Source organism: Scyliorhinus canicula, chromosome 1 (genome assembly GCF_902713615.1).
Source record: "Scyliorhinus canicula chromosome 1, sScyCan1.1, whole genome shotgun sequence".
NCBI lineage: Eukaryota > Metazoa > Chordata > Chondrichthyes > Carcharhiniformes > Scyliorhinidae > Scyliorhinus > Scyliorhinus canicula.
In genome coordinates, this window is record NC_052146.1 from 276,548,792 (window position 1) to 276,561,522 (window position 12,731).

The following is a 12,731-nucleotide window of genomic DNA, read 5'->3' on the forward strand; positions in this document are numbered from 1 at the left end:
TCAGTATCTGAAGAGATGCGAATGGTGAACATTGCATTCAGTGAATATCAACATTTCTGACCTTATATTGGATGGAATGACATTGATGAAGCAGCTGAAGATAGTTGGGCCGAAGACACTACCCTGAGTGACTTCTGCAGTGATGTCCCGGGATTGAGTGACTGACCTCCAACCACCACAACCACTTTCTTTGTACTAAGTATGACTCCAACCAGCGGGGAGGTTTCCTTCCGATTCTCATAGACTCCAATTTTGCTCAGGGTCCTTGATGCCATACACCGAATGCTGCATTGAAGTCAAATACAGTCACTCCTACCTCACCACTGGAGTTCAGCTCTTTTGTCCATGTTGAATCAAGGCTGTAATGAGGTCAGGAGCTGAATGACCCTGACAAAACCCAAAACGGAGCGTTAGGGAGCAGATTATTGGTAAAAGTGCCACTTAGTAGCACTGTTGATGACTCCTTCCATCACTTTATTGACGATTGAGAGTAGACCGATGGGGCAGTAGTTGGCTGGGTTGGATTGGTCCTTTTTGTGTACAGGACATGTCTGAGCAATTTTCCACATTGCCAGGTAGAAGCCAGTATTGTAGCTGTATAGCTTGGCTAGGTGCTCGGCAAGTTGGGAACACAAATCTTCAGTACTATATTGTCAGGGTCCATAGCCTTTGCAGTATCCAGTGCCTTCAGCCCTTTATTGATATCATATGGGGCCAATCGAATTGGCTGAAGATTGGCAACTGTAATTTTGGAAAACTCTGGAGGAGGTCAAGGTGGATCATCCACTCAGCACTTCTGGTTGAAGAATATTGCAAATACTTCAGTCCTATCTTTTGCACTGACGTGCTGGGCTTCTCCATCATTGAGGAAGGGGATATTTGTGGACCTCCTCCTCCAGTGAGTTGTTTAATTGTCCAGCACTATTTACAACTGGATGCGGCAGGACTGGGATTACAGGCCAATGGTAGAATCCTGATCCTTTATTATCCACTGATCCATTGGTTGTGGGATCGCTTAGCTCTGTCTATCACTTGTTGCTTATGTTGTTTGGCATGAAAGCAGTCCCGTGTTGTAGCTTCAGCAGGTTGACGCCTCATTTTTCAGAATGACTTGCACTGCTCATGGCATGCCCTCCTGCACTCTTCAATTAACTAGAGTCGATCCCCTGGCTTGGTGAACATACCCAGGTGATAGAGGGATCTAGGACATTGTCTGTAAGGTATGATTCCGTGAGCATGACTATGTCAGGCTGTTACTCGACTAGTCTGCTAGACAGCGCTCCCAATTTTGACACAAACCCCCATATGTTAGTAAGGAAGACCCTGCAGGGTTGACAGGGCTGGATTTGCCGTTGTAATTTCCATGCCTTGGTCGAAGCTGGCTGGGCCGTCTAGCTTCTTTCCCTTTTATCGACTTTGTAGCAGTTTGATATAACTGAGGCGCTTGCTAGGCCATTTCAGAGTCAACCACATTGCTCTGGATTTGGAGTCACATCAACCAAAGTTGAAGACTCCAGATTTCCTTCCCGAAAATTATATTCCTGAACCAGCTGGGAATTTTTTTTAACGACAATTGTGACGATTGGAAGATGTTAGGAAAATTGGATTCTAAATGTAGGAGCCAATTTAAGGGTTAAAAGCCTGAAGTTAGAATGTGTTTAAAAAGTATTTTGTTTTGCTTCACGGAAACAACAGCAGAAAGTGGCAGGGAATGTGTTCATCAGTCTGGGCTAATGTATAGTGGTTTGCCTGGGAAGTCCCTGGGGGCTAATGATAATGTAGTCTTGGGGAGCTTGCTGTCATTGTTGGGTGAAGCTCAGAAAGGCAGCGAGTGCGTTTGGAGAAGCTTAGAGAGAGAGAGAGAGAGAGAGAGAGAGAGAGAGAGAGAGAGAGAGAGGCGGGGAGTGGAGTTTTGATCTGCCTGACTTGGAGTCCACAATTCTATTTGGAAGCTTAAAAGTGTTGTCCGAAGACACGGAAAAGTTGAAACAACCCAGTACATGCAACTATTTGAAGATATTCAGCCAGAGTATGAATGGCTTCTAACCAGAGGCATTACTCCATGCCCTACTAATTTTTAGATTCAGAGATGTATATTTATTTTTTGTTGTTTAATAGGAAATTGGTTAGTAGTATTAAGTAGTAAGCTGTTCTTTTTGGGTACCAAGTTTAATGCTGTATTGACAATAAAGTTCAGTTTTAGAAATACCATAAGCCCTATTTTTTTTTTCATGCAAATCACTCCTGGAGTGAATCATTCTTTCCGCACTGTCTTAAAATAAACTTAAATATTGGGGTTCCATTCCAGTCTCCTAGCCACTGTTAGGGTTTGGGCTGGTACTGTAATTCGACAATAGTTTTTGTGGTCATCACTGGACTTCTTAATTCCAGATATGATGTGTTGTAATCCTTGTGGTTATGGGAAAGAAGTGTTTTTTTTAAAGACACCCCTCAACTCATTTACAATGGGCCGATTTAGTTCAGTGGGCGAGACAGCTGATTTGTAATGCAGAACAAGGCCAGCTGCATGGGTTCAATTCCTGTACCGGCTTACCCGAACAGGCGCCGGAATGTGGTGATTAGGGGCTTTTCACAGTAACTTCATACTTGTGACAATAAAAGATTATTGTTATTATAATTACTGCAATGAGGATGAATTGCGTGGTTGATTAATGTTGAGTTTTTTTTTGTTCGTCCATGGGATATGAGCATCGCTAGCTAGGCCAACATTTATTGCCCATCCCGGAGGGCATTTAAGAGTCAACCACATTGCTGTGGGTCTGGAGTCACACATAGGCCAAACCAGGTAAGGATGACAGATTTCCTTCCCTAAAGGACATTGGAGAACCAGATGGGTTTTAATGACAATCGGCAATGGTTTCATGATCACTGTTTAGACTTTTAATTCCTGTCTTTTCTTTATTGAATTCACCATCTGCCATGGCGGGATTTGAATCCCGATTCCCAGAGCATGACTCTGGGTCTCTGAATTACTAGTTGAGTGCTGGGCTTAGTCAAATCCTTACAGATCGAGGATAGCCTCCCAGTTAGTCAAATCCTTACAGATTGAGGATAACCTCCAAGCTAAGAATCCGTGCTTGTTGCCGTTGATGGTCCAGACAGAATATGTATCCTGGGGAGGACTGGGTTCCTTCTGAATTTTGAGGTTGTAGTGTTTTCTGGGTCTCTTTTTTTGAGCTACTGGAATAGGAGGAATGGGGTGGCGGCACGCTGAGGTGGGCTGGGCCCATCTTTGACAGATTTATTGGAGGGAGAGAGAGCAAGAGTGTTCGCCATGCCTCTACATTGTTGGAGACCTTCTCTCAAGGTTAGATAGGCCCCTTCTCCAAGTGGTCTTATATGGTGGTTTCCTGAATGTCCTACTTATTGTGGTTGGGATTTATTGGGTGCGTTGGAAATTCTTCTCTTTGGTGGGGTGGGGGTCTCATTGGCTGGGGTTGGCGTACAAAAATGTTTTTGGTGTAGATAGGAGTGGTGCGGTATCCATGGTACGATTAGTGAGTGCAGGATCAGCTGGGGTTTGGTTTTGGGGTGTTCTAGAAGTTCTGGGGTACTGATTCTTGTGTGTCAGAAAGTGATGGGCTAGGCCAGGTCCCGTGCTGTAGTTGTTATCCTGTGGTGCCCTGGAGCTTGGGATGTCCCTTCTTGGGGTTATTATTAGGAATATCCTGAGCGGCTGGGGTTTGCTTCCCCTGTGCGCAGGGGCTTGGGCTTGAGTCATGTCCTTACTTTGGTTGATATCCTGTTGCGCCCCCTAATGGTCAGGATGTTTTCTTGTTTGAATGAGCATTGTTCTCTTCGCCATTAACGGGCAATCTGTGCACCAGGGGATTACGGGCCAATGGTGGGATCCTGATCCTTTAATATCCTGTGATCCACTCTTGGTAGTTCTAGTTCTCCTTCTTGTTTTCTTGGGAGGTGTTGACAGCACTGATGATAATCTGTTCATGTTGTTGCTGGTCCTCTCTGAATAAATGTGTGATGATGTTCTGCACTGGGTCTGAGATTGGGGTTATGTTGACTTGCGTGATATACATGTAACACCCTTTTAGAGCTGAGGTTCTTGTGTTTGTTTGTTAGCTTTTTTCTAAAAAAAAAGGGTGGGTATAAAGAATCCAGGACTGATTCCTGCATGGGTGCAAATCGGTCTGGTATCCGAGGAAAGGTTGCGGTGCGTCATTGGTGCCTCTGATGCTAGAGTAGAGGGACATATATATTGGTACGTGTCTGAACATGACATGAAAATTTTATCCTGAACTCTCGTAGCAATCACGTGCGAAGGTGTGCACCATTTTACCATCTTTTCATTATCTTAGCCTGTTTCTCCCTTCATCTCCAGTTGGTCTTATAGAGGTATCAAGTTGTGTCTAATGATTGAATAGAGCCAGTTATAAGACTAAAAGATATAGGAGCAGAATTAGGCCATTCAGCTCATAATCTGCTCCACCATTCGATCATGCTGATACATTTCTCATCCCCATTCTCCTGCCTTCTCCTCGATAAGACCATAAGATATACTGCTGTTCTCCTGTCCCCCTCTGTATTCATATACGTGGAGTTTTTTTGCTGGCTGTGCTGTATCCTTGTGGTTTTGTTGCATTGTTTGTTAAAACTTTGGCAAAAACCTCAATAAATATATATATAGTTTTTTAAAAGGGCTCGCTCATTTAATACACAGAAGAGGAGAATATTTTTGAGCGTCATGAATCTTTGAAACTCTCTACCTCAAAAGGTAGTAGCTGCATGTCTTTGAATATATTTAAGGCAGAGCTAGATTAGATTCTTTTTTAAAAAATAAATTCAGAGTACCCAATTATTTTTTTCCAATTAAGGGGCAATTTCGCGTAGCCAATTCACCTAACCTGCACATATTTGGGTTGTGGGGGTGTGACCCACAGACACTGGGAGAACGTGCAAACTCCACACAGACAGTGACCCGGGGCCAGGATCGAACCTGGGCGCTCGGTGTTGTGAGGCAGTAGTGCTAACCACTGCGCCACTCCCGAGCTAGATTAGATTCTTGAAGGTTATCAGGAGTAGACAAAAATGTGGGGGTTGAGGTGACAATCAGATTAGCTATGATCTTATTGAGTGGTGGAGCAGTATTGAAGCATCGAGTGGGCCTACTCCTGCTTCGTAGGTTTGTATGAATCCGAAGTACACATACATAAAGTTTACCGACAAGAATCTGATTCCCCCCCCCCCCCTCCTTCTCTGTTTCAAAGCAATAAATGTTGCACCTTTTTATTTGATCAGCTGGCACCACCAGCCAGGGATCAAACCAGGATCATGGTCCTTTTAGTTTCGTACCATACAGACTGTCCAATTCCCCATTTAGCCTTTGGGAAGCTAAACTGTACAAGTTATTTTAATCTTAAGCTATAAATCCTTACCCCTGCCTCCGTTAAATATGCAGATACCCCCGTCTCGGCCATCATGGATTTTGTTCCGTCTGAGTGTGGGATTACTGTCTGTTTTAATCCAAACACCGGCCATTGCATTGTCAAATATTTCATTATCTTCTATAAACCCAAGACCTGTATTAATTGACATCAAGAAATAATTTCACTTGGATCTGAAATTGAGGAAAAAATAAAACAGAACAGAAAAACAATAATGAAAAGACCTGCAGCCACAGTGGACACTTACCAGAATTGTAAACAAGAATTCCACCATTCTGCCCTCCCCATATTTTATTGCGCCGAATCTTAGGGTTGCTTCCAGTTCTGTGGATCACAAATTTTAAACTAGCCTAAGATTAATGTCTTACAATAGTAACAAGTACGTCAGAGAAATAAACTCCCAAATAGTGCTCATTTTCTGATTATTATGCAGGACTTGAATCAATATTAACTTCTCAGCACAAATGAAAAAAAATACAAAGCACTTCAGTGATTTGAAAAATTCAAGTATCAAAGCTTTAGTACAATTTGTACACCATGTAGAGATTGGACACCAACACAGTTTTAATACAGAACCTAAAGAAAAAGCACACCTTTGTTCCTAGCCTGAAAAGCTTGTGGCTTCTCATTCAGTATTTTTGCCATGACACAAAATATAGAAAGACTTTCATCTCTCCGTGAAGCATTGCAACTTGAATTGAGCTACCAGTGTTGCAGAATGTGGAACAAAACTCTGGAAGGTAAACTACGAAAAAATAAAATTTTGTTTTCAACCAATAAGATATTATAAAGTTAAGTAAAGTACATCTCAAACACAGGGGTAGAGTTCATACAAAAGACTAATTGCTTTTACTTGCAAATTACTCTGACTGATCAGCAATGTATGTGAAACTTAAGCAAAATGACGCCAGTCCAAAGTAGCAGTCTACAACGTTTCTTTAATATACAACACTCATTGTTGAACATGGCCTTCAAATCCTCATAAAAATGGCTGAATGATCAATAAAATCAGAAATGTTCTTCCACAAAAACATAACCAGGTCTCTGCCTTGCGATGTTAAAACCAAGACCCCATCTACCCACTCAGTTAGATGCAAAAGATTCTATATACCAATATCCGAAAAGCAGCAGGGAAATTCCTCCAGCATCCTGGCCGATGCGCTACTGTTCTGTCCATTTGCACGGTTTGTCCAACGAGTTTTGTAATTTCGAACATGCCTCCTTCAAATCCCTAAGTTTGGTTTCACCACAATTATTCCCATTTGAATTAAGTTTTGAATCCAAGCCTATGACACAAATTAAATATGGCCCCTCCCACCAATCCTGCAGCATCTCACTTAGAACCTTCCCACTTCAACAATATTACAACATACCTGGAACAGGTATGCAGTTCAATTAATAAAAGTCGACTCAGCAGCAAATGTTGTCCAACAGCTGTGCTGTTCTGAATAGGCCTTCAGCAAATGTGCAAAGCATCCCAAGGATAGTGTCCTGCCCCTCTCTTGCAAGGGATGCATATGAGCCTTCATTCAATATTCTTTCTCCCCATCTCACTTCAATCTTGTTCCTTCTCTAACCTGACTTGATGCTTTCCGTAAAGAAACAGGAAATGCTAGCATCTGAGGAAACATCTTCACCAGTTTAGTTTTCAATAGTGTCCATGTGTACCAGCTACAAGAATTTTTTTTTTTTTTTTAAATTGCAAGGAGAAATTAGGTTAATTTGTAACTGCAAATGGATAATAAAATATCATACATATTGATCCTAAAAGTTTCCTTCTATTCCTTTCATCTCTATTCAACCTGTAGACATTTTACACCTTTAAGAATATTTTATAAATTAATGCACCTTAAATGTGACTGCATTAATCTTAATCCAGCTCATATTTCATTAATTTATTTGACATTCCAGATGACATGAGAAAAAAGAAATTGCAGTTACATTGCAGATGACCAATTCCCAGAACGTTTCAAAGCTCTTCACACAATATTTTTTGAGCGGAGTTGGCAATGGCCTGTAGAAATACTGTGGCCATTAGTAACACATTAAACAACTAAGTATGGATATTACATTGATATTTATCTATTTGTTAGTTTATATAAAAAAGAACCTGTGTTCTTAAGTGTCAAGACTTAATGGCAGATATGTAATCTGCCTCAGTCAACCACATCTGCACGCCAGAAGTAACTCTGAGTAAAGCATTGAGATTTTAAGACTTTGTGATAAGAAATATTTTAATGTAACTAATGCCTGCATTTTATTCTCAACTGCGGCAACAATTTAAGACAGCACCAAGACAAAATCAGATAGCAGTGCCCCAATGAAGGCAAACGTAAAGCTTACCTAATCTGAACCCCTGAATACATATGATTGTAGATATCATTGTCTTCAAGCACTCCATGGCCATTGTCATAGAAGTAAACACCCACCTTGTAAAACAAACACTCTGTCATAAATACTGTTAACACTGCTGGACTATCAGATTTGCTAAAACACTTCTAAATGAATTCATATGTACCTGTTTGCCACTATGTATTCGGTTTCGCCGTAACACTGGTGTACTTCCTGTTGTTACCCAGACACCTGCCAGGGTATTACTGTATACTTCATTTTCTTCAATTACACCTTGCCCCTTTTCGTGCTTAACAATAAACGTTAAAAACATTTAGCATTTTGAATGTAGCTCAACATGGTGCATTTCCTACCATTTTTAACCCTGCAAATATTAAGGTAGGATTTCTCCTCAGTGCTAAAGATAACCTATTTCAACTTGTACAGAATTCTATAAATCTCTTTCTCGTCTTTCTCCTCTAGAAATTTTAGTTTCCCCAAGTGTAATTCTTTGTTGGCTTTTCAGTTTTCATACTCTCTCAACACAACAGCAACAAGCTACTCATTATTTTGTGGTAACGGTGGTTGCAATTACAGAAAAAAACAATACAGTTACGATAATTATTTGGTTGTTTGAAAGACAATGTTACAAGATAATCCAATAATTATATGCAGCTTTTATGGATTGGAAATAAAGAAAAATCCTGAAAATGCACAGATCAGTAAGAATTGGTTCACTGGTTTTACATTGCCAACATTTGGTATTTTTATTTCAGGTTTCTAACTGAGTTTTTCTTTAACTTTCAACAACTTGTATTTCTATATAGTAATATACACGTGTTTTATTTAGCTAAAGAACTCAGGCTAGTTAAGCATTTCTAAATGTAGCTTCCACATTCACCAGAGCCTTTTAAACCAACCAAACAAAATAATGACATCCGTTTCATTTTCTTTCCAAACTTAATACAGCCTTATTTCTCTAACCTCCCTCACCCCAACATACCATACCAAACAGAAAACACAAGCTATAGACTTACCACATAAATACCTCCATGTTGACCATCATGAATTTTGTTATGGCGTACAATTGGACAACTATTTGTTCGAATCTGTATTCCTGCTAATGCATTTCCTAGGGTACAGGATTTTAAAATAATCATGAACATACAAGATTCAAAAAGTAAACGCTTGAATTTAAATGGATACATTCCTTAACCTACCATAAATGTCATTTCCCTCTATAAGGCCCCTGCCATCTCCAAAGATGTAAACGCCACCCTGATTACCATTAAAAATGGCATTCCCCCTAAGGAGGATAACAAAAAAAACTCATTAAATTACCTAGGAGATATATATTTATCTTGATGACTAGAATGATGCCCAAAAGCTTACCTAATTGTTGGATCACTATTTGATGTAATCCACACACCAGCAAAATTGTTTGCATAGATTTTGTTCTCTATGAACTGGCCTCGTCCTTTCTCATGTACATAAATCCCTCCCGTCTGCCCATGGTGAATTTCACATCTCACTACTGTAGGATTCGCATAGGCTTTCACTTCAAAACCAGCTATTCGATTACGATGAATGTTACAGCTTTCAAAGTAACCCTGAAACAAATAAATATCAAAATTCCATGATTATTCATGGCGAATGTTCGAATTTAAAAGTCCATCAAATGGAAATATAATAGCGAACATCCGAAGGTTGTGCTGTGCACATTATAGATGAGAGCAGTATCAAAAAGTTTGAATCACAAAATGTTTTATTTTCTCCCCTTACCTCCAAGAACATTTTAAATTTTCAATTTGGAGGAAACCGCAGAGATTAAACTTTCCATTCCTCCCTCCCATAATGTAAAATGGGTATTTAGAAATCCCCCTCATCCTCCCCACAATGTACTGCACCTATACAATTTGCATAATTCCATTTCCAATTTAAATCTCAAGGAGGTCCATTAAAAGTCCACCAAATGCATCCAACTGGGCCAAGTTTGGGCACTCAAATCCTAGTTGTCTCAGACACAAAGCTTTAGCTTAATCATAATTCAAGCTCGAGGATTACCTCATTCAACTTCAATTTGCATTGTTGCCTGAAGAATTAACTAATTTGATTCAAAACCATCAATACACAATTACACTTGTACTGCAGCATTACCATTAAAATCGCTTCCCAACTGTACATGGAATCAAAGTTTGGAATACAGTTCAGCTTGCATTAGATTTGCTCTCTATTTATGCTAATTCTTACCTAGCATGTAGATATAACTTCAAAGCATTTTCCTTTTCTTCTTGGTTAATTGAACAAATTTTATGGAAGAGGGGCCAACAGAGCCATATTTAAACTATAATCAAATTAAAACTAATTATATTTCACTTATAGAAGTGCCAAAGTCAGTCAACTCAAGTTTGTCAATACAAACTTAATAAATGCAACAAAAAAAGTTACATCAACTCTGCAGTAGGTTAAGAAATCAAAGACTTAGCACTGCTGCCTCACAACGCCGAGGACCCGGGTTCGATCCCGGATCACTGTCAGTGTGGAGTTTGCACATTCTCCCAGTGTCTGCATGGGTCTCGCCTCCACAACCCAAGAGGTAGATGGATTGGCCACACTAAATTGCCCCTTAATTGGAAAAAAAATAAAATAGGCACTTTAAATTCATAAAAGCAATTTAGATCGCTCCTCTATAATTAAACATCTCCTTCAACGTTCCTCCTTAGCCCCCTCTCTCCCCAAATGACACAAGTATTATGCCCCAATGGACTTCATCAAAACTGGATTATTCACTTGTCTGCCTCAGCTTTTCCCTTCAAAGTCCCCCAACATAATCTCTTGCAGCACATCTTTCCATAGCCAACTCCTACCTTCCCAACTGAGACTTAATTCCATCCGAAGACCCAACACTTGTTCTCATGTCCATCTCCTCACCACTCCTCCCACCTTTCCTTGATCCAATACTCATCAACTGCTGACTTGTCGAAGGAATTGTTCACTTCCCTTCTTGAAAGCCTTTACCCATTGCCTTTCAAAAGTTCACCCTTGAATACAACTATCACTCCATGCATTTGTGCACAAAATATAGGTTGACACTTTAGTACAGTACTGAGGGAATGTTGCACTGTCAGGAGTGCCTTTCATAAGAGATATTAAAAGAGGACCCAGTGGGCATCAAACATCAGAAGACACAATTTCAAAGAGAAAGGGAGTCCTGTCCAGTGGCCTGACCAATATTTACCTGTCAACCAAGATCACCAGAACAGATTATTTGGTCATAGGGCGGTGCACGGTGGCACGGCTGCCTCACGGCGCCGAGGACCCGGGTTCGATCCCAACCCCGGGTCAGTGTGTGGAGTTTGCACATTCTCCCCGTGTCTGCGTGGGTCGCACCCTCACAACCCAAAGATGTGCAGGGTAAGTGGATTGGCCACACTAAATTGCACCTTAATTTGAAAAAAGTATTGGGGACTCTAAATTTATTTAAAAAAAACATTTGGCCATTATTGCATTGTTTGTAGGAGCTTGCTGTTCTCATTTCCTACACTGCAAAAGTACACCTGAAGAGTACTTATAATTTAGAGTACCCAATTCATTTTTTCCAATTAAGGAGCAATTTAGCGTGGCCAATCTACCTAGCCTGCACATCTTTGGGTTGTGGGGGTGCGACCCCGCAAACACGGGGAGAATGTGCAAACTCCACACGGACAGTTACCCAGAGCAGGGATCGAACCTAGGAGCTCGGCGCCGTGAGGCAGCAGGGAGAATCCACTGCGCCACCGTGCTGCCCTGAAGAGTACTTAATTATACATCCTACCTGGCTGTATCACAGCTTGGTATGACAACTGCTCAGCCCAAGACAGCAAGAAACGATAGTGTCGAAAACACAGCCCAGTCCATGACACGAACCTGCCTCCCATCCATTGACTCTGTCTACACCCCCTGCTGCCTTGAGAAAGCAAGCAGCATAATCAAAGAGCCCTCCCACCCTGATTATTCTCTCTTCCACCAGGCAGGAGATACAAAAGTCTGAGAACACGCACCAATAGATTCAAAAAAAAGCTTCTTCCCCTGTTACCAGACTCCTGAATGACCCTCTTATGCACCGAACTGATCTCTCGATGCATCTTCTCTACTGAGTAGCACTACACTCCGTATGCTTCATCCGATGTCTATGTCTATGTATTTACATTGTGTATCTATCGTATGTTCTGTTTTTCATGTATCGTATGTCCTGTTTTTCATGTATGGAACTCTGTCTGGACTGTACGCCGAACAATACTTTCCACTATACCTCGGTACACATGACAATAAATCCAAATCGGTTGAGAAGCACTTTGACATCTCCTGAGGTCCAGAAAAATACCATAACATTACAAGTTTATTTTTTTCTTCTCTAACCAACAGCCCATGCTGTAATTTTTATTCGACGGTCAGCGTATCCTATTTTTCACAGTTTGAATGCCTTCCATCCAAGATTTCATAGAATCCCCGACAGTGCAGAAGGATGTCATTTGGTCGGAGTCTGCACTGACCCTCTGAAGGAGCACCCCACCTAGGCCTACGCTCCCCACCCTAACCCATAACTCCAACTAACCTTTTGGCCACTAAGGGGTACATTTAGCATGGCCAATCCACCCAAGCTGCACATCTTCAGATTGTGGGAGGAAACCAGAGCAGCCAGAGGAAACTCACGCAGACACGGGGAGATGGTGCAAACTCCACACAGTCACCCAAGGCTGGAACTGAACCCAGGAGTAGGCCACTTCATCATGTCCACACCAACCCTCCGAAAGAGCATCCCACAAACGCCTACTCCCCCACCTCATACCTAACAACCCCACTCAACCTGTACATCCCTGGACACAAAGGAGTAATTTGATGGGCCAATCCATCTAACCTGCACATTTCTGGGCTGTGGGAATACCCCCATGCATGCACGGGGATAAAATGCAAACTCCAGTCAGTCACCCATGGCCG

General features: G+C 41.4%; 1 protein-coding gene across 2 annotated transcripts in view; it reads right to left on the reverse strand.

Moving 5' to 3' along the window:
- The window catches only part of LOC119974653 (F-box only protein 11), a 194,856-nt gene that overhangs the window by 37,671 nt on the left and 144,454 nt on the right, over positions 1-12,731 (reverse strand). For both annotated transcript variants that reach the window (XM_038813727.1, XM_038813736.1), the window contains 7 exons: positions 9,147-9,364; positions 8,975-9,060; positions 8,792-8,886; positions 7,942-8,064; positions 7,767-7,852; positions 5,671-5,747; positions 5,415-5,558 (listed from right to left, as the gene is read on the reverse strand). In XM_038813727.1, the coding sequence (XP_038669655.1) occupies positions 5,415-5,558; positions 5,671-5,747; positions 7,767-7,852; positions 7,942-8,064; positions 8,792-8,886; positions 8,975-9,060; positions 9,147-9,364 (829 nt within the window). The remainder of the gene's footprint in view (positions 1-5,414; positions 5,559-5,670; positions 5,748-7,766; positions 7,853-7,941; positions 8,065-8,791; positions 8,887-8,974; positions 9,061-9,146; positions 9,365-12,731) is intronic.